We start from the raw sequence: 19,933 nt of genomic DNA, 5'->3' as shown, positions 1-19,933 counted from the left end.
AAAGTAACAATCAAGAAGTCATCCTTGGAACTAGAAGTTTTATTTAGGGAGAAGAAGCTAGTCCTGGGGTGGGAAGCTATGCTGTGGATCCCAGGTTGTGCATACAGCACTCCCGACAGCTTCTGTTCCTACACGACTTCATCCTGTGGCAGGGCCTCTGCCTTGAGTTTCTCTAGCTCCTCACCACTGGATTCCATAGGGCACCGCTGGTACCTAGCACCAGGAGTCTTTGTCCAGGAAGAATAGTGACTGTGCCAGAGACTGCAGAGGCCATAGGTGGCCAGGAACAGGGCAGCCGCCAAGACCAGGTGCCAGCAGAAGAAGATGGTTAGGAATGCGTGATCCATGGGGTCGTCTGCCCTCCAGGGCTGTCCAGTAAGAGGTATATACATCTCACAGATCTGCAACATCCAGCTGCTTAACACCAGCCCCAGCCAACACTTGAGGATCCAGATTGGAGGATGGTTGGGGACCCAGACCTCCACAGTGAGCACCAGGGCAAGGAAGAAGGAGGGTATCATTAGCAGAAGGTGTACTCGGATCTCCAAGGAGCTTTTGTTCTCGATGTGGGTTACCATCAGCATGATCAGCACATAGAAAGCCAACGCTTCGGCTGCACGCTCCAGCTTCACACCCCAACGGCCCAGGTGTGCCTGGCTCACCATGTCCACCACGCCACTGAGAATAAAGAACCCAAACATGGTCACATGCTGCCAGTTGTCCTTGAAGACAAACGGCCGCCGAGGGTCCTTCCAGTCTATCATCTGCACGCGATTCACCCCGAGGGGGTAGAAATATTCACCGATAATGCCACAGGTGGGGACGAGCACCTTCACCACGGCTTCATACGATACCTGCCGAGACAGCCTGTGTCCCCGCAGCTTCCCTGGGAGCAGGGGGTGCTTGAGGACCTTCTGTTCCCGTAGCAGGGCCAAGGATGTCAACGCCGAGTAGTAGAAGGAGAAGAGGAGGAGGCCCACTCCTGGCAGCAGGTGTCCCTCCAGGGTTCCCATGGCTTTTGTGTGTGTGGAGTCGGACAAGACCAGAGCCAGCAGATGAAGTACTGGCTGTCCTCAAAAGCCACACAAGAGATTATCAGAGCCTCCAGCTTCCTGGCCCTGCCACCCACATGCAAGAATATCCTCATCGCAGATGTCTGAGCCCCTCCCAGGGCGGGGCTCTAAGCAAGGTGGTTTTCAGTCATCTTGCAGTGCTCCTGGCTGAAGTTTGCTGGAGCTGGGATTGCAGCTTCTGTGTCATGGGGCTGGCCAGCCCTGCAGACTGGGTTTGCCTTTCCTCCCATTAATGCCCAGGCTCCAGCCCCACAGAGAGAGGCAGGGAAAGAATGAAGGGGCTTTAACAGAGGGCCGGTGGGCTGTCTCTGCTGCTGACAGCTGGTGCTAGGCTTAGGAGAACTCTTTCTCTCATTTAAATCCTCCAACAAGGGAAATGGAGAAATGGCCTCAGTGGTCAGGAGCTTTTTCTTCTCTCACAGAGGACCTGAGTTTGGTCTCTAGCACCCACCTGAGGCAATTCACAACTGCCTGTGACTTCAGCTCCATGGGATCTGACACCCTCTTCTGGTCTTCTAGGACACTCCCAAACAGGCACGCACACACACACACAGTTAAATCCATGAATGACTTTATAAGAAGAGACACCTTTTGTTTAAGACCCATTCCATGTCACTTTATTATTGAATCCCATGGTGAGGAAGACAGAACGGAGTTTTATTACCATGGAATTGTTCATATTATTTACTTTCGAATCACTCTTTCATAATTTCTGAAAGAAGCGCCTTAAGGGAGGCGAGATTTATTTTGCTTCTGGGCTTCAGAGGGCTGATCCCACTGTGGTGGGGGAGCCTGGCTGAGCAGCTCAGATCTCAGTAGCAGGAGTCTGTGGCAGAGACCATTCACATTTCAGTGAACCAGGGAGCAGGTAGATCGCAGGAGACACGGTAGAACCTTCAAAGGTCCGCCCCCTACTTTTGCCAGCCAAGTAGACCTCTTAAGGTTTCCACAGTCTACTAAGACAGCAAGCAGGGAGCAAGTGTTCAAATCACAAGCCTGGGAGAGACAGTGTGTTGCTATAATAAGCACTCAAACGTGGCAGGATCACCCTCAGATGAGAGACGGTAGGGCATCTGTTAGCAGGTGCTGGGGTGTGATTGTGATCGTGAGGGACTGCTGTGGAGCAATCCTTTTCTACACTATGCATATGGATTACTCTCACTGATTAATAAAAAGCTGACAGGCCGGTAGCTGGGCAGGAAGTTAGGCGGGAAAGCCAAACTGAGAATGATGGGAAGAAGAAGGGCCGAATCAGCGGAGACGCAAGCCAGCTGCCACAGCCACCAGGCAAGCAGGACATGTAGAAAATGAAGTAACAAGCCATGAGCTATGTGGTAAAGCATAAATAGAAATACGGGTTGATATAAGTGTAAGATTTAGCTGTAACAAGCGTGAGCTATCAGCCAAATATGTATAAGTAATATTAAGCCTCCCAGTCAGTTATTTGGGAAGTGGCTGCCAGGTATTTGGGAACAAGAGGGCAGGAGAGAAATGTCCAATTACATGAGAGTCCCTGAAGTAAATCTGACTCAAACCCTTCAGCCCACTGGTTTCCATGGACGTTCATTAGAATTGCTGGGAGCTTTTAATAATACGACCAGTGTTTGGGATTCACCCTCCAAAATGCTCATTTGATTGGCCTAGGATTAGATTTAAATATTTATGCTTTAGACTTCTCCTAAAGACACAAAGGGATAACTTCCATGTGAGTTCAATTATTTTTTTGTTTGTTTGTTTGCATGTTGGTTTTCAAGACAGGGTTCTCTACGTAGCCTTGGCTGTCCTGGCACTCACTCTGTAACCAGGATGGCCTCTGCCTGCCTCTGCCTTCTGGGTGCTGGGATTAAAGGCTTTCACCACTACTGCCCAGACCAATTATTTTTCTTGAGGAGGGGTCTCACACTATAGCACAGGCTAGCAGGGAACTTACTATGTAGCCCAGGCTGGTCTTGAACTCACAGAGACTTTCCTGTCTCAGCTTCCAAAGTGTTGGGATTACAGACTTGAACCACCAAGCTTAACTCATGAGTCCACTTACAAAAGATCCCTAAATCAGTCAAACTCATGGAGACAGAAAACGGAATGTTGGTCATCAGGAGCTTGGGGAAGATGGGGTTAGGCATCTGTAGTGGTTTGAAAGAAAATGGCCCCCAAAGGGAGTGGCAGTATTAGGCAGTATGACCTTGTTGGAGGAAGTGTGTCACTGTGGGGTGGGCTTTGAGTTCTCCTATGCTAAAACTTCTTCCAGTGTCACAGTCCATTTCCTGTTACCTTCTGATCAAGATGTAGCCAGTACCATGTCTGCCTGCATGCTAATGGGCTAAATCTCTGAAACTGTAAGCCACCACCTCAATGAAATGTTTTCCTTTATAAGAGTTGCCATGGGGCCTGGAGAGATGGCTCAGAGGTTAAGAGCACTGACTGTCCTTACAGAGGTCCTGAGTTCAATTCCCAGCAACCACATGGTGGCTCACAATCATCTGTAATGAGATCTGGGCCCTCTTCTGGCATGCAGACAGAACACTGTATACATAATAAATAAATCTTAAAAAAAAAAAAAAAAAAAGAGTTGCCATGGTCACAGTGTCTCATCACAGCATAGAAACTGTAAGACGTCATCATTATTTGGTAAGTGTGGAGTTTCCCTTGGGGACATAAAAGGCATATGGAGATAGAGGGGAGTGATGGGCACACAGCAAGGTGAACGTCCTTTCTGCCACTAACCGTATGCCTAAAATGGTTTGATGGGCATATTTTGTTGTGTCTGTAGATATTTACCAAAATTATGAAAAAGTGAAAAGTGAAGAATAAGACACCACCCCCCCTCGATTCTACTGTTGATCATGATGAGGGCCACTCACCTACCCTTGAAGCTGCAGAGTAGATGCTGACTGCTACCTTGCCTACTTATGTGAGGGGACTGATCCCACCCCTGATGTGAGAGTGACATCATACCAGAGCAAGATCTCACTATTGAGGAGCAGAGAGCTCCATTTAAAAAAAGTTTTCAGGGCCAAAAATATTGCTGAATGGTTGAGCACTAGCCAACCATGCTGCAGGATTCTAGATGTGATCCCTAATGCTGAAGAAGAGAGAGAAAGCACACACACACACACACACACACACACACACACACACACACACACGAGTGTCTGAGGTGAAAGTTATCTAATCTAATCTGATATGGTCTGGATCTCAAATGTCATCCAAAGCTCATTTGTTGAAGGCTTGACTCCCTGATGATGGAGTTACAGGGAGGGATGGAATCACCAAGAAATGGTATTACCAGATTTTTTAAGGTCCAAGCTTGGCCTCTGAAAGCCCTAACATGTTCAGCCATCCATCCATGTCTCCATCCTCAATATTCCAAATAATGAAACAAGTAAATACTGAATTGATCAATTTCTCTCCCTTTCAAAGGAATCCTGAAGTTATTTCTGGGACCCTAATGAAATTCCATTTGTTGATTAGATGCTAGATACACAGGCAATTTGGAGGAAAGTCACTGAGCTGTGTGCTTCTCTGCATTGATACTATGCTTCTATAAAAAAGCTTACATTATAAACTAAGTAACAAAGGATTGTTGTGGAATAATCTTTTTGTACACTGTGAAGATGTGTCACTGTTATTGGTTTAATAAAAAGGCTGAATGACCAATAAATAGCTAGGCAGGATTTCCAGGCATGAAGGATGCTGGGAAGATGAAGGGTGGAGATACCAGGGGTCACCAATTAGACAGAGAGGAAGCATAACATGTAGGGGATGAGGTAACAAGCCATGAGCCACATGGCAGCATGTACATTAATAGAAATGAGTTAATTTAAGTTATAAGAACTAGTTAGGAACAAGCCTAAGCTGTTGGCTGGGCTTTCATAATTAATAATACGTCTCTGTGTGATTATTTGGGAGCTGGCTGGCGGGACAGACAAAGACTTATTACAAAGGATCCCTTCCACAACCAAATGCACAGGCACATTGCTCAGCTGTTTCTCCTCCCAGATCTTGCTACAGAATTCCACAGCGTGCCCCACCCACCCAGGCCTGTATTGCAGAAGTCAGGTGTGGGTGTGGCTAGTTCCTTGTTTTCAAAGTATGGTCGAGAGAAGAGCACACACCAGTGTGTTGTCACTAGTGAGAAACCTGCAGATAAGGCCCTTAGATCCTCACTTGCATATTCCCAGACGGCAGTTATGTAAGACTAGAAAGACCACCCACCTGCCCTGTTCCCACAGTCTCCTCCTGAGCAGACATCCTTCTGAGCTCACATTTGTCAGAGTCTAGCCTTACAGGAGAAGCCTACCAGGAGTAGGCCTGACAGCCTACTGAGTAAAAGAACGTGCCTGTGGGATAGGAAGCCAAGCTAGATCTCCAGACACCTCCGTCTACCTGTCGGTGGGCATCTGTAAAAATGTTTATCATGGAGTCGGGGTACAACTAGGGACCGAAGATCCACTCATCCTGGGCACCTTCATCCCGCAGGCTAAACTCGACCCTAAAAACCTCTGTGAGTTCCACAGCTGGGGGGCTCGGGCACAATAATATTGATATCTGGCGGCTTCGGTGGTACCTGAGGCTGGAGATGGTGCCAGCATGGCAGCACTGAAGGCCAGTGGTCAGCAGAAGGTGCTGCAGTGGTTTCCAGCGGATGGTCCCATCACCATACATAGTTTCTGCAACTGGGTGCTGACTCACACGCCATCCAGGCCTTGGACACTTACATCAATAGCCAAGACTCTGGTTTGGTGCCCCCAGAATGTGCTGGTGGTGTTGGTTCACCACAGCCATGGTTCACCACAGCCACCACACATGGACCAGGAAGAAAGCCAAGCCTGGTGACTAAAGCCCCAGCATGTGGAGAAGGACCCATTTCTCAGGGTCTTCCCAGGCCACCATTACTGTTGCTTTGTCCCTGAAGGACCAGAGAACTGTGCAAGGCTGAGGTGAGAGGACCAACCATTTCCCCTCATCTCTCCCACTGCGGACTCTTCCCTCCCGCGCCTTGGCAGGACACCACTTCTGCAGGGCAGGGCTCTGGTCCTGAGGAGAGTCCAGTGTTGCCTCAAAATGACCACTGATAGATGGGGAGATGGAGAGGTGGCTTGGTGGTTAAGAGAACATAATGCACTGGGTGGCGGTGGGGCACGCTTTAATTCCAGCACTCGGGAGGCAGAGCCAGGAGGATCTCTGTGAGTTCGAGGCCAGCCTGGTCTACAGAGTGAGATCCAGAACAGGTACCAAAAATACACAGAGAAACCCTGTCTCGAAGAGAGAGAGAGAGAGAGAGAGAGAGAGAGAGAGAGAGAGAGAGAGAGAGAGAGAGAGAGAAACATAATGCTCTTGCTGAGGACCCAAGTTTGGTTTTCAATGACCATAGGCTCACAACCGCCTGTAAATCCAGCTCGGGAGGTCTGACACCTTTGACCTCCACACATACTCACATGTGTAGATCCTCAAAAGTACACACACACACACACACACACACACACACACACACACACACACACACGAGAAAATGAAATACATCTTCAAAGGCAAAAGAGTACCACCGCTGCCCCTTCACACTGCAGGGGACATAATGGTGGTCCAAGAGTGGGTGCACAGGCGGGCTCCCTCTCAGTAGGTGCTCCGAGCGGCAGGGGAGACTGCCGTCCAGGCTGCTCCTCACTCCTAAGCTGTTGCCTGAACATAGGACAACCACGGACAGTTCCTCTCTTTATTGGAGAGTGGCCCTTGTACATCACCTGGGCAACACAGTAGAGCTGGCCCTGGGGGTGTAGGTGTGGGAGAGCTGGCCCTGGGGGTGTAGGTGTGGGAGAGCTGGCCCTGGGGGTGTAGGTGTGGGAGAGCTGGCCCTGGGGGTGTAGATGTGGGATGGGGGTGTGAGAGCAGGAGAGCTGGTCCCACCCCTCACTCACTGATGCAAGGAGTGAATTAGCCGGAGCAGCGCTTGAAACCTCACCCTGTGAGGACGGGGAGAACTGGCAGGTGGACCCTTCGGCAGGCCCAGAACCAGGGTGACTTGGCCCACCCCAACATCCACCCCATCTATGATCTGCTGGAGCACGTGAAGGAACCTGACCCAGAGACCCAAAGCAGCAGGATCTCCATGACGCAGGGCAACAACAGAATACCCAAGTGTCCCAGTGAGGGCCCAGCATTGATAGTGGAGTAGACACCAGAGACCTCGAACCAGACCAGTGACTCTTTGCAAGGAACACCTGCACGTAAAGATACATGGACAAAGGAGTTTTCTGCGTGACTCACTGTGACACACTGCAACTTACATGATGAGATTTTTAATTCCCCCCCCCCTTTTTTTCTTTTCCCTTTCTTCTCTTAAATTTTGTTTAAGAGGTGTGTGTGGGTGTGGAGGGGGTACAGGGGTGGAGGGTGAATGCGAAGGGATAGAGAAATGAATGGGATCAAGATACATGATGTGGGGGCTGGAGAGATGGCCCAGGGGTTAAGAGCACTGGCTGCTCTTCCAGAGGACCCAGGTTCAATTCCCAGCACCCACATGGCAGCTCACAACTGTCTGTAATTCTAGTTCCAGGGTATTTGACACCTTATTAAAAAAAAAAAAAGATACATGATGTGAAAGACACATAGAATAAGTAAAAAGAAAGAGAAAAAACGTGTATCCACGAGGCCACTCCTGCTGCCAGCTTGCAGGGCCTCTGGGCCTGGGGCTCCACAGACAATGGTCTCGGCATCTGTTCTTGCTTGGGTTTATTTTTTTTTAATTTTTAGATGTTTTATTTTAGTTATTTTATTATATATATAGTTTTTGGCCTGGGTGTATGTCTGAGTAGTGTGTGCGTGCCTGGTACTGTGAAGGATGGAAGAGGGCATTGGATCCCCTGGTGTTACAGATGGTTGTGAGACACCACGTGAGTTCTGGGTCCTCTGGAGGAGCAGTCAGGAACTCTTCACTCCTAAGCTATCTCTCTGGCTCTCTTGTTTGGTTTTCGATCTCTGTCAACCATTACCAGGGACTGATGAAGCCTCTTGCCTCACCACAGAAGAGGCACCTAGAAGGTGTAGGAGCCCTCCCTTCTGTAGGGCTGACTGTCCTACAAGGTCGTCCACAGGCTCTCTTGTCCCCGCACATCACAGACCTGATGTTGTCGTGGGTCAGGCAGACCTCCCAATTTTTCTGAAAAACAGAGTTCCCAGGTTTCCCAGGCTTTTGTGGGGACCCTCAGGCTATCAGCTGTCTCTGAGCCCTAACTGTTGGCCAGGTTCAAGTTTGTGTCATTCAGCCCCTTCCACTGGGGGAAGGAGCTTCCTCGATGCAGTTATCCAAAACGGGATCAGCAGCCCAGGACCTTGCTTCATGCCAAGGAACACCCACCTCACCGGCAGGTGGCAGGCAACGTTTAGTTCCTAAAGCACCTGAACAGGCCAGGATGTCCCCTGGAGCCCCTGGGCTGCTGAGACCCATTCCTGTGATGGTTAAGTAGCCAGAGATCTTTTCTAGGTTTTGCAGTTAGGCCCTACCTGGGGTACAGTTTGTTTTCTGCCTGATCGTCAGTCTCAGTCCTCGGGGGAGAGGTTGTGTTTTCTTTCTCCCCTCTCCCCTTCTTTTCTCTTTCCCTCCTGCCCTTCCCTCTGTGGTGAACAGGATCTTTTCCTTCCCTCCTGAACTTCGAATTGATCCAGCTTGACTTCCTCAGCTTCCTGTGGTTTCCTCCAGATCTGTTAACTTGGAGGTCTGTTTGGATTTCAGCCACATCTGGTCCCTGCTGTGCTCTGGTCTCAAAGGGACATCAATGCTGTGAACAGTCTTTTCTCTGGATCTCTGGAGATGGATTCAGCCTCCCCCCTCTCTCTTTCTCCTTCTCTCCCCACTGTGTGTGTGTGTGTGTGTGTGTGTGTGTGTGTGTGTGTGTGAGAGAGAGAGAGAGACAGAGACAGAGACAGAGACAGAGAGAGACAGAGAGAGACAGAGAGAGACAGAGACTTGTGGAATGTGGCAAGGTTCTGTATACAGAACTTGGTGTGCTCTTGCCCCTTAGAGCTGTAATAAATCTTTTCTAGAGGTGCACAGCCTGTGTTCTAGCTGACTTTTGTCAACAGGACACAAACCTAGACTTATTTAGGAGGAACCTTGACTAAGAAGACGCCTCCATCAGATTGCCTGTGGGCAAGTCTCTAGGGCATCTTCTTGACTAATGGTTGATGTGGGAGGGCCCAGCTGACAGGGGAGCCACCACCCCTGAGCAGGTGGTTCTAAGCTATAGAAGAAAATCTGCCGAGCAAGGCATAAGGAGCAAGCCAGTAAGCAGCACTTCCCATGGCTTCTGCTTCAGCTTCCTGCTTTGAGTTCCTGCCTTGACTTCCTTCAATGATGGACTGTGATCTGGAACTTTAAGCTGAAATAAACACTTTCCTCCCCAAGTTGCTTTTGGTTATGGTTTTTTATCATAGCAATAGAAATCCTTTGGCTGGCCTACCTGACTACAGGAACCTTAAGATGGCACCCCGCATTATGTAGGGACATAAAACTGTATCCCTAACCTAACACTATGTATGAAGATGGACTGTAGATCTCTAGAGGAAATTAAGAGTGAACTGAGAAAGAAAGAAAAAGAGAGAGAGAGAGAGAGAGAGAGAGAGAGAGAGAGAGAGAGAGAGAAGGAAAGAAAGAAAGGAGGAAGGAAGGAAGGAAGGAAGGAAGGAAGGAAGAAAGAAAGAAAGAAAGAAAGAAAGAAAGAAAGAAAGAAAGAAAGAAAGAAAGAAAGAAAGAAAGAAAGAAAGAAAGAAAGAAAGAAAGAAGTAGTTAGGAGAAGAAAGTGGGGGAAATTACATCATAAAGATACGAATGAACTTCCTAAGGTTTCAAAAGTTCAATCCCCATGGGGAAATGATCAATTAGTTTAATGAACTTGGATACATAAAATGAAAATATGTCCTATGAAGAACACTCAGTGTGGCAACATTAATTGGCAGCAGCGAAGCACCAGGAGATAGCGTGAGACCTAAAGGCAGCAAAGAATTAAGGTGACTCCAGAGCAGTGGTTCTCAACCTCCCTAACGCTGTGACCCCTTAGTACGGGTCCTCAGGTTATGCTGACCCCCAAACATAAAATTATTTTTGTTGCTTCTTCATAGCTGTAATTTTGCTACTGTTATGAATTGTAATGTAAATATCTGTGTTTTCCAATGGTCTTTGGTAACCACAGTGGAAGCACCATTGGAACCCCAAAAGGTTAATGACCCACAAGTCAAGCACCACTACTTTAGACTATATACAAACTTCTTAGAGAACAGTAAGAGAAAACCCTTAGTCACTGTGGTGGTTTGCCTAAGAATGGCCCCCATCTCAGTCATCAGGGAGTGGCACTATTTGAAAAGGATGGGAGGTGTGGCCTTGTTGGAGTAGGTGTGGCCTTGATGAGGGAGACTGTCATTGGGCTTTGAGGTTACAAAAGCCCACACCAGGCCCAGGGTCTCTCTCTCTCAGCCTGCAGATCACGATGTACCCTCTCAACTCCATCCTCGGTCCCACGCCTGCTGTGCCTGCTGCCATGATCCCAGAAATGATGATAACGAACTAATCATCCGAAACCGTAAGCAAGCCCCCAGTTAAATGCTTTCTCTTGTAAAAGTTGCCCCGCTCATGGTGTCTTGCTGCAGGCTGCAGGAAAATGTAATGGAACCCAGCTACTCCCGCAAAAGCTACTACTTGGAAAGTCAAGGACTTCTCCAAAGGTCAAGCCATGGCTTAAGAAGTCTTGGTGATATTTTAGCTTTTATATATATATATATATATATATATATTATTAGCTGGTTCCTAAAATGATTTTCTTGTGTGCTTCCAAAACCCCCTAATAGTGTATTTCTTTAAAATACCTATCAAGCATCCAAGGTTGAAAGGTTCACAACATGCCCCCCCCCACGGTCGCATTTACCAGGCGGACACTTCCGCCTAGCCAATTCCGGTCAGGCCGGACACCTCCACCTAGCAAGTTCTGGCCAAGGCATCTCGCGTGACCAGAATCCGTGACGTTACATGGCTACGTAAGCGCGCAACGTGACCATGTGATCTACGCACACGCGTGGAGTAGTGACGTGACCTGGCCACGCCCCCAGCCGGTTTTTAAAGCAGAGCGCCATGTTCCCGGTTCTCTCTCTTCTCTCCTCTTCTCCACGCACGTGTCTCTCCCACAGGCCTGCACACTCTCTATCCCTGTATTTCTAATAAACTCTTATAAGCGGATTCTGTCATGTTTCCTGACGTTTCCTTGTAGGGTAAGAACACAACGCAGCTAAATAACTAACATTTTGGTGCCGAAACCGAGCGGGCGCTCCCGGGCGCTTTGCGCCTGGCAGCCCGCGAACCGGGTAATCTGCTCCATACGCAACAGACCGCACTCCATTCGCCTGAATCGCATCCAAATTGCATCCAACACCGCTCGGATTGGTGAGTTCCCCCATTTTTCGGCCAGCGTAAACGGTTTCCTGAATCTGTGAGAACGACCGTTGATTGTCCGGCGCCTCACACGTGTTCTTGAGACCGGGGGAACCCCCGACCACGGTCTTCATTGGCTACGGTCGGCCCCTATCGCAAGCCTAACTTTTCTAGCCGTCTCCCACGTCTGCAGCCTGAGATATTTCTCGAGTTAGGGCCACCACCGTTGGTGCGTCCTGGGAGCCATGTGAGGCCGGCACGTCCATCTCCTTGACGAAGGGGCAAACGTTGTCTGGATTCCCGGGGAATCCTTTCCTCACCGTGGAGGGGGCCCCTGCTTCTGTGGCTGACGAGTCAAGGAGCAGCCTGCGCCCGGTATCTGCCCTTGGCCTTGGGGACGCCTGGGGCCTTGGCTCCAGATCACGTTTATTTTATTTTTCTGCCTCCGCTGCAGACATGGGAAACAAGGCTTCCAACCCTGTTAGTCCTTCCTCTCCGTTAGGCTGTCTTGTTGAAGTTTTAAAACCTCTCAGTTTAATGCCTTACGTAAAGATTTCTAAGCTAACTTGTTTATGTTCAAAAAGTGGCCAAAGTATGTTTTAAAAAATAACAAAGAGCCACCGAGCAGCTCCTTAGATCCCGATATTTCACGGGAGCTATCCAATCACTGTCAGCGTTCAGGCAAATGGAAAGAGTTGCTTTCTTCTTTCTCAATGCTAAACCGTCTCTTCTTGTTTCCTTCTCTCCTGCTCATATGCTCCTAGCTGTACGTAAACCAGAGGATTCTCTGACTCTGGAATCTCTGACTCTAGATCTTGCTAAGGAACCAATAATTAAAATTCATGTTCCATCCTCTCTCTCTAACAGAACTCTCTCAGATACAAAGTAAGCTGGGTTCTTATACATCTAATTCTGCTTCCTTTATTAAACAGTTTCAATATATAACTCAATCTTATAGTCTCACCTTTCATGACTTCCTGAGGAGCTCAGGTGTGTATGGGAGCAGGCTAGGACTCATACAGATGAAATTTATCAAACTAACTTTTCACATCCCCCAGGAGCTGAAGCGGTTCCTGACCGAGAGCCACACTGGGACTACAACACCCAGAGTGGCTGTCTAGCCAGAGATAGGTTTATTACCTGTCTCCTGACAGGCCTCTGTAAGGCTGCCCTAAAACCAGTAAATAGTTCAGGATAAATACGAAAATCTGTCTCTTGTTCCCCAGACCTACCTGACTAAAACTTAAGCAAGGCTCCTGACCCCACAGGCAAAAGAGTCACCTGTGGCATTTAAGGTGTGCCAGGGAAGAGATAAAAGCCCGAAAACAAAATTGCCAAGTGCTGGCACTCGCTGACTTCCAAAAGCTGTTGGGTCCCTGTTTTAAATGAGGAAAAGGCCACGGGCTAGCGAATGCCCTGCCAGGCCATCAACAGCCTTGTTAAAAGTGCCGCCTAGAAAGACAGAGTCAGCTGACTGCCCCCAGGCACCAAGATGCATGGGTACATCAAGCTAAGACCTCCAACAGACCTAGGCTTGGCTACAGACATGACAGGGAACCCAGAACGCAGCAGGGAAACGATCTGTTTCTTTCCTTCTGGACACCAGAGCCATTGACTCAGTCCTGGGAGTTTTGGGATGCCACCTCTCCTTTATTGTCGGGTACAGGGGACAGCCTTATCTACCTCAGCAGACACCACCACTCAATTGTATTTTCAGAGGCATCCCTCTCACACACACATTCTTAGTGGTGTCAAGTTGCCCTGTACCTTTAATGGGGAGGGATCTCCTAGCTAAGGTAGGAGCGTCCATTTCTTTTCACTCCACACATTTGCCTCCTCCCAGACACGCCAGCAGCTCTCCGACTTCTCCTCCTAGCCACTAACTCTACAGACTCCAAATATGCTTTTCATATCCTCCTGTCCCACGCTGCTATTTGGAGGAAGCGTGGCCTTCTCACAGCAAAAGGAGGATCCGTATCTAACTCAGGCCATATAATGGCCATGCTGGAGGCTTCCCACCTCCCCAGGGCTACAGCTTGATTTTACCCATATGCCCACCGTCAGGAAAAGTTAAATATCTCCTCAGACCAGTTCTAACACCAGGTCTTTTTTCCAAGCCTCCAACTGTTCCAGATAGCCTGTTAACCCCTCTTTTATGTCACCTAAGGTCTATTCTATGGAGCTATGCGGACTGCTCACTACCTCAGCCGTGTGACAATCCTTGCCCATCTCCAATACACATTGGGGATCAGGTTCTTCTCTTTCCTCCAGGCCAGCGCCCTTTACCCCTTTCCCCTAAGTGGCAGGGACCCTTCAAAGTAATTCTTGTAACTCCTACAGCTGCTAAACTTGAGGGCTTTCCTCACTGGGTCCACCTGTCTCACCTAAAACCCTTTATCTCACCTCCATCCCAGAAAAATCTCTCTTCATATACAGTGAAACAAACAGAGCCTCTCACTCTCAAGCTCCAGAGGACATCAGGATCCACTGCCCTGTCACCAATTCCAGAGGAATAAGGTATCATCCCTCCTTTTCTCAACCAGGGCCACACAGAGCCGGAGGCAGAAAGGACCATCAAAAATATCCAGGTGGTAAGGAATAATGTAATACAACAATTTATCATTGTTCAATACTCAGCAACTGATCACCTGCATTTCCTAAGTGCTAACCTAATAAGGGAAACAGGTGCCTTAAATAAACTATTTCCAGCAAGGCTTGCCTAAGGAAAACAGGTGCCTTAAATGAACTACCTCTAATGAGGCTTGTCTCAGATAGAAATTAAGCAGAGTACTAAGACCAGATCTACCTCAGGTAAATGTCACATGCCTCTATCTGGGCAGGCCAAATCTACCTCAGACAAATGCCAACTCCAAAATAAAATAATAATGATTCTTTCTCTCTAAGCTCTCTCTATGTCAACAGTATCTTGTTAAACGGGAGGTCTCCAGCTACAGCATGGATGGACAGCCGCAAAACCAGGAGACGGCAGAACGTCATTCCAGGACCTCCACCATCAACCCCGGACTTCACAAGATACCCCTCACCGTCCCCCAAGAGCCAACCAACGCCCACTATTCAGCTGGAAGCAGTCTTTGAGAGAAACGTCGCCCCCGTACCCAGTCAACCACAATTTTTTCTTTTTTTAAAAAATAAAAGAGTTGGGAATGAAGGGTTCACAACAAGCCCCCCCCCCCACGGTCGCATTTACCAGGCGGACACTTCTGCCTAGCCAATTCCAGTCAGGCCGGACACCTCCGCCTAGCAAGTTCCGGCCAAGGCATCTCGCGTGACCAGAATCCATGACGTTACATGGCTACGTAAGCGCGCAACGTGACCATGTGATCTACGCACACGCGTGGAGTAGTGACGTGTCCTGGTCACGCCCCCAGCCGGTTTTTAAAGCGGAGCGCCATATTCCCGGTTCTCTTCTCTCCTCTCTTCTTCTCCACGAACGTGTCTCTCCCACAGGCCTGCGCACTCTCTGTCCCTTTATCTCTAATAAACTCTATAAGCGGATTCTGTCGTGTTTCGTGACACTTCCTTGCAGGGTAAGAACACAACGCAGCTAAATACTAACAAAGGTCAACTGATCTCCCGAGTGTCTCTTCACAGCAATAGAATATTGACTAATTTAGTGACTTCAATTGGGAAAAAAAATGGTAAGGGGATAGAGATATGAATCAGTGGTATAGTGCTTACTGATTTTGCAGAGGACTCAGGTTCAGCTCCTAAGCACACATATGGTGGCTAACAACCATCTGTAACTCCAGTTCCAGAAGATCTGATACCCTCTCCTGACCTCTGCAGACTCCTGTACTCATGTGGTATACAGACATACACTCAGGCACACACACATACACATAAAACAAAAAAAATTTAAAGAAAAGTGGGCAAACCACAAACAGGTAAACAGATGAAAAATCTAAGCTGCTAAGTGTAGGAAAAGACACTAAAGAATTAGAGAGACACAAATCATACAGCGTTTGCGTGTGTTGACTGGCCTCTGCTGGAAAGCTGGCTGACGCTAAGCTGCAAGGACTTAGCGTCTTGGACGTCAGTCTTGCATCACTGAAGCCCGGACGGCTGTGAAGAGGATTAGGTGCGGCCTTGTTGGAGTAGGTGAAAGGATCCTGGCTCTCCAGGGTGGAGCTCAGGCCTTCATGTGCAGCGCCTCTGCTGTGGCAATCCTCTCCACAGGAAATCCCCGCGGAGATGTTCACGGCAACAGGTTTCTGTAGGGGAAGAAGTGATGGCACCTCGAATGTCTGCTGGCAGTGTGGAGTGTTATGTGGAGGTCAGACATTCTGAACGAGATGTTTACAGCGCGGTAGGATGTCAAAAACCGAGAAAGGACGAAACAAGATGTATCACACAGGCACACAACCAATAATAATACACTTTTTGCCAACAAGAACACATGCAAACATCACTGTTTATTACCATAATGAAACAGCTACCTTTGGAGGAAGGAGAATGAAGGTCAGGCTATAGGTAAAGGAGGGTAAGTGAATGAATAAAGTAAGAAAATGGCTTTGTGCCAATAATTATATTCAAAACAGAAGAACAGGAGGAGGAGGAGGAGAATTCAAACCTCTTTAGTTCGGGGCTATTGAAAACAATCACAAGACAAGGGAAGAGATGTGCACAAACCCTTAACAATGTACCATATAAGCTCACAGCTGAGGGACACATAAGACAAAGAGGGACCCCGGAAGTACAGTTAGGAGAACCAGAGTTGGCTTGATGGGGAAGGCATTTGGCTGCGTCAGCGTGGCCACTGAAGAACACACCTCTTCCCAGAGGGCTGTGGAAGGAGAAGCTCACTCCCAGAGCAGTCTGGGGACCTCTCAATAGGGGTCTGTATCAGAGCATCACAGTGGACTCCTAACACCATGCCAGAGAGGCCTGCTATGGGGGCGGATAGTCAAGGAGGCAGGAAAGTGGCCTCTAGCTGGGCCCAGGCCGGGTGGCCTAGATCTGCCTTCTGCTTCTGAAAAATTAGAAATAGCTTTCCTTCCCAAGACAACTACAAAAGCTAGAGACAGCACACCCTCATTTTAGCACTGAAAACTGGGGTTTTCTTTTTTAAAAGACACATAGGAGGAGGGCCGGGGTGAGCCGACAAGGGGAAGACGAAGAGACAAGGAACAGAAGGACAAAAGCCGGTGACTGGATGAAGGTGACCAAACATCTTATGCACATGTAGGAAAGTGTCCTACTGAAGCCCATCATGTATAATGGACACATACTGAGAAGGATATTCTGTCTTGTTCTGTTCTGTTTTTTGAGATGGGGTCTCTCACAGAGCTCTGGCTGTCCTGGAACTCACTATGTACATCAGGCTGGCCTCAAGCTTACAGAGATTTGCTTGTCTCTGCCTCCTGAGTGCTGGGATTAAGGTGTGCAATGCCCAGCAACAATGACATTTAAAAAAGAGGGACAGGAGAATCAGGCAGAGAGGGGAACCTTACCGCGGTGTGATCATCCACAGCGGGGAGAGAGTTCACAGACCAGGCTTGTGGTTCAGTTTCAGAGTGTCTGAGCCGTGTGAGAATAGCCGCTCTTTGGAGGGCCTGCTAGAACCCAAGGAACAGATGTGTCTGCCATACAGCAAAGTGGTGGACCCTTTGCCCTGGCCTGTGTCTGCACAGTGGGGTGGGGACTGACTCCAGCGTTCTACAGAACCTTCTCAAGCCCCATTCCAGGTAGTCTAGTGCCCTCAGCTGTTGGGAGAAGAAAATCCTCTTTCAAATTAGGTCTCAAAATAGTAATTCAAAACAAGCCGCTTGATGAGTCTTTATGCACCAGGTGCATAAAGCATGTGAGAAAAAACAAAAACAAAAACAAAAACCTCAAACAAACAAACAGCCCCCCCAAAACAAAACAAACAAGCAGAATGGACAGTATCACATCCCGAGCATCCCAGCTGCGGTGATTATCTGATACAGGCTAAGTGAAGTGATACTGACTGTGTCCATGGAGACAAAGGCTGAATTTACATTTTTATGTAAGGATATGGAAAATATGAAAGTGGCATTGGAGGTTTGTTTTAAAATGAACTACCACCTGGCTCTGTAGTGCAATGGATAGTGCACTGGACTTCTAGTAAAAAATGAGCTACCGACCTACCGCAATCTTGTTGAAGAGAGGGAGGAAAGATTGTATGAGCCAGAGGGGTCCAGGTCATCACAAAGGAGCCCGCAGAACCAACTAATCTGGGCTCATAGGAGTTCACAGCCTCTGGACTGACAGCTAGGGAGCCTGCATGGTACTGACCTGGGTCCTCTACATGTGTGTAACAGTTGTGTAGCTTGGTCTACTTGCGGGACTCCTAGCATTGGGATCAGGACCTGTCCCTAACACTTGAGCTGGCTTTGGGGGACCTATTTCCCATACTTGGCTGGCTTAATACAAAGGGAGGAGCTTTGTTGAAACCTGGCCCTTTAGGAGGAGTGGATGGTGGGGGGAGGGGAGGAACGGGAAGAGAAGAAGAGGAGCGGAAACTGAGGTCAGGGTGTAAAATAAATGAAAAAAAATTTAATTAATAAAAAAAATGAACTACCTAGATATAGAACTGTAAACAGTGCAGTAGCCAACTAAGAAGTCAATAGAAGGGTTAACAATCCGCGCAAGGAACCATTCAGAAGGCAGACCAGAGAGGCTAAATTAGACCGCAAGTGCAGGATGTGAAGGGGATTGACAGCTCTCACCACATCAGTCGGCAGGGCTGACTCCGCGCCTGCGGATCTGGCCCCCTGCAGTCTCCGGGGTGCATGGGTGTGTGCGTGTGGAGGTGTTTGGAGGGTCCATGCATCCTGGAGAAAAAAGGCTCCAGGGCCTCCTTCCCCGCACCCCAGTAGGCAGGTTCAGACCCGGGAGCTCCGCCCCGTCTCTCGGTTCTGCGAAGCGCACCTGCGCCCTCTAGCGGGAAGGTTTGGAACTTCTCTGAGGTCCCGGACTGCGGCCGAGGGACCAAGTCCCTGCTGTAGGATCTGGGTGGTCCTCAACTCGGGGGGGATGCAGGGGGCATGCGGAGCGAGGCGGGGGCTCACCCGGAGGAGTGGGCGTGCGTGGGTCAGCCTCGGCGGGGGATGCCGAGGTCCTCTGTCCTCTCCTCGGTCCTGTCCGTCTGTCTTCCCAGTCCCCTCCTTCCACACAGCCAGCTCCTAGGGACTTTTCCTCCTCCTGGGCGTGTGCGGGCCACACAATTTCTAAGCAGCGACACCAGGATCTTCCCTTACTCGTCTGGAAATTCGCTACTTCTAAGAAAGACGCGGAGTGCCCACAAAGATTTAGGAGGAAATAATGGAAAGCGGAGAGTGGAGGGCACTGTAGTTAATATTTAAAACTGGTTCTAAGACCCGGGCAGTTACTAAGCCAGAAGGGTGGGACCACGGGGTCAGATTCGCGGGTGTGTAGATGCGTGGCTCTCCCGCGCGAGGCCCTGGGTTCCTCCCAAACTCTGGGAAACCTGCAAACAAGACCCACTTCCAAATCATCAACCTCTGTCGGCCCTTCAAGATCCAGGAACAAAGGACAAAGGCGAGGCGTCGCAAGAGAGGAAGGGGAGGAAAATCCGATTTTAGAAACACACACACACACACACACACACACACACACACACACACACGCACGCACGCACGCACGCACGCACGCACGCACACCATAAATCATATTTTAAAGGTATACATGTGCATGAAGGCCTTCAATGGCTTCTAGTCCTAGTGTAGAATTCTGCCTTCTCTCTCTGCCCACAGGCCCTTTCCCACAGGGCCTCATCTAACCGCTGCCACAGCGGATTTCTTGCTGTTCCTCAGTGCCTCCCCCACACCTTCCTCTCTCTGGATGGCCGGATGTCATTGCCCTGCAGCAGGCCTTAGCCTGGGTCTTTCCCCTTCAGAAGAGCCTTCCTGGGCCAGCCGAGCCGGAGCTGGGCCCTTTGCCTGCGGCTCCTAAGCTCCATTTGTTTATTTCCAGCTTAGTGTTTATTACGATCTTTACATGCCTCACATATTTATTTGACTTTTATATTTGTCTCAGTAAGTTGTTTTTTTTTTTTTTAAATTTGGGATGGGCTGTCACTGTGTACTCTAACCTGCTCTCGAACTCTTGATCCCCCTGCCTCAGCCTCCTGGGTGTTGGGAATATAGGTGTGACCATCTCTCCAGACTTTTTGTTTTTGTTTTTGTTTTTCGAGACAGGGTTTCTCTGTGTAGCTTTGCGCTTTTCCTGGATCTCGCTCTGTAGACCAGGCTGGCCTCGAACTCACAGAGATCCACCTGCCTCTGCCTCCCCAGTGCTGGGATTAAAGGCGTGTGCCACCACCGCCCGGCCACTCTCCAGACTTTTTTGTTTTTTAGGTTCTTGTCGATATACAGTCCCATCTTTTACAAGTAGAAGGTTTTTGTTATGTTTTTTTTTTTCCTTCTCTTAATGCAACCGAGCT

The 19,933-nt window shown here is 48.9% G+C and overlaps 1 protein-coding gene and 1 long non-coding RNA gene across 2 annotated transcripts; both read right to left on the bottom strand.

Annotated features, from left to right (window-relative positions):
* Positions 1-2,080, bottom strand: LOC102910698 (transmembrane epididymal protein 1A-like). Its single transcript, XM_042259058.2, has one exon. The coding sequence runs from the start codon at positions 1,011-1,013 to the stop codon at positions 129-131; it is 885 nt and encodes a 294-aa protein (XP_042114992.2). The 5' UTR covers positions 1,014-2,080; the 3' UTR covers positions 1-128.
* Positions 2,081-14,676: 12,596 nt separating this feature from the next.
* On the bottom strand, positions 14,677-19,129 carry LOC121821556 (uncharacterized). Its single transcript, XR_006062320.2, has 3 exons — positions 18,198-19,129; positions 16,959-17,210; positions 14,677-15,719 (listed from the first exon to the last, which is right to left on the bottom strand). It is a non-coding gene; the product is annotated as an uncharacterized LOC121821556 (long non-coding RNA).
* Between the last annotated feature and the right edge of the window lie 804 nt (positions 19,130-19,933).

This window comes from Peromyscus maniculatus, chromosome 12, assembly GCF_049852395.1.
Source record: "Peromyscus maniculatus bairdii isolate BWxNUB_F1_BW_parent chromosome 12, HU_Pman_BW_mat_3.1, whole genome shotgun sequence".
NCBI lineage: Eukaryota > Metazoa > Chordata > Mammalia > Rodentia > Cricetidae > Peromyscus > Peromyscus maniculatus.
Note: the sequence above shows the minus strand (reverse complement) of the source record. Positions and strands in the feature narration are given on the sequence as shown.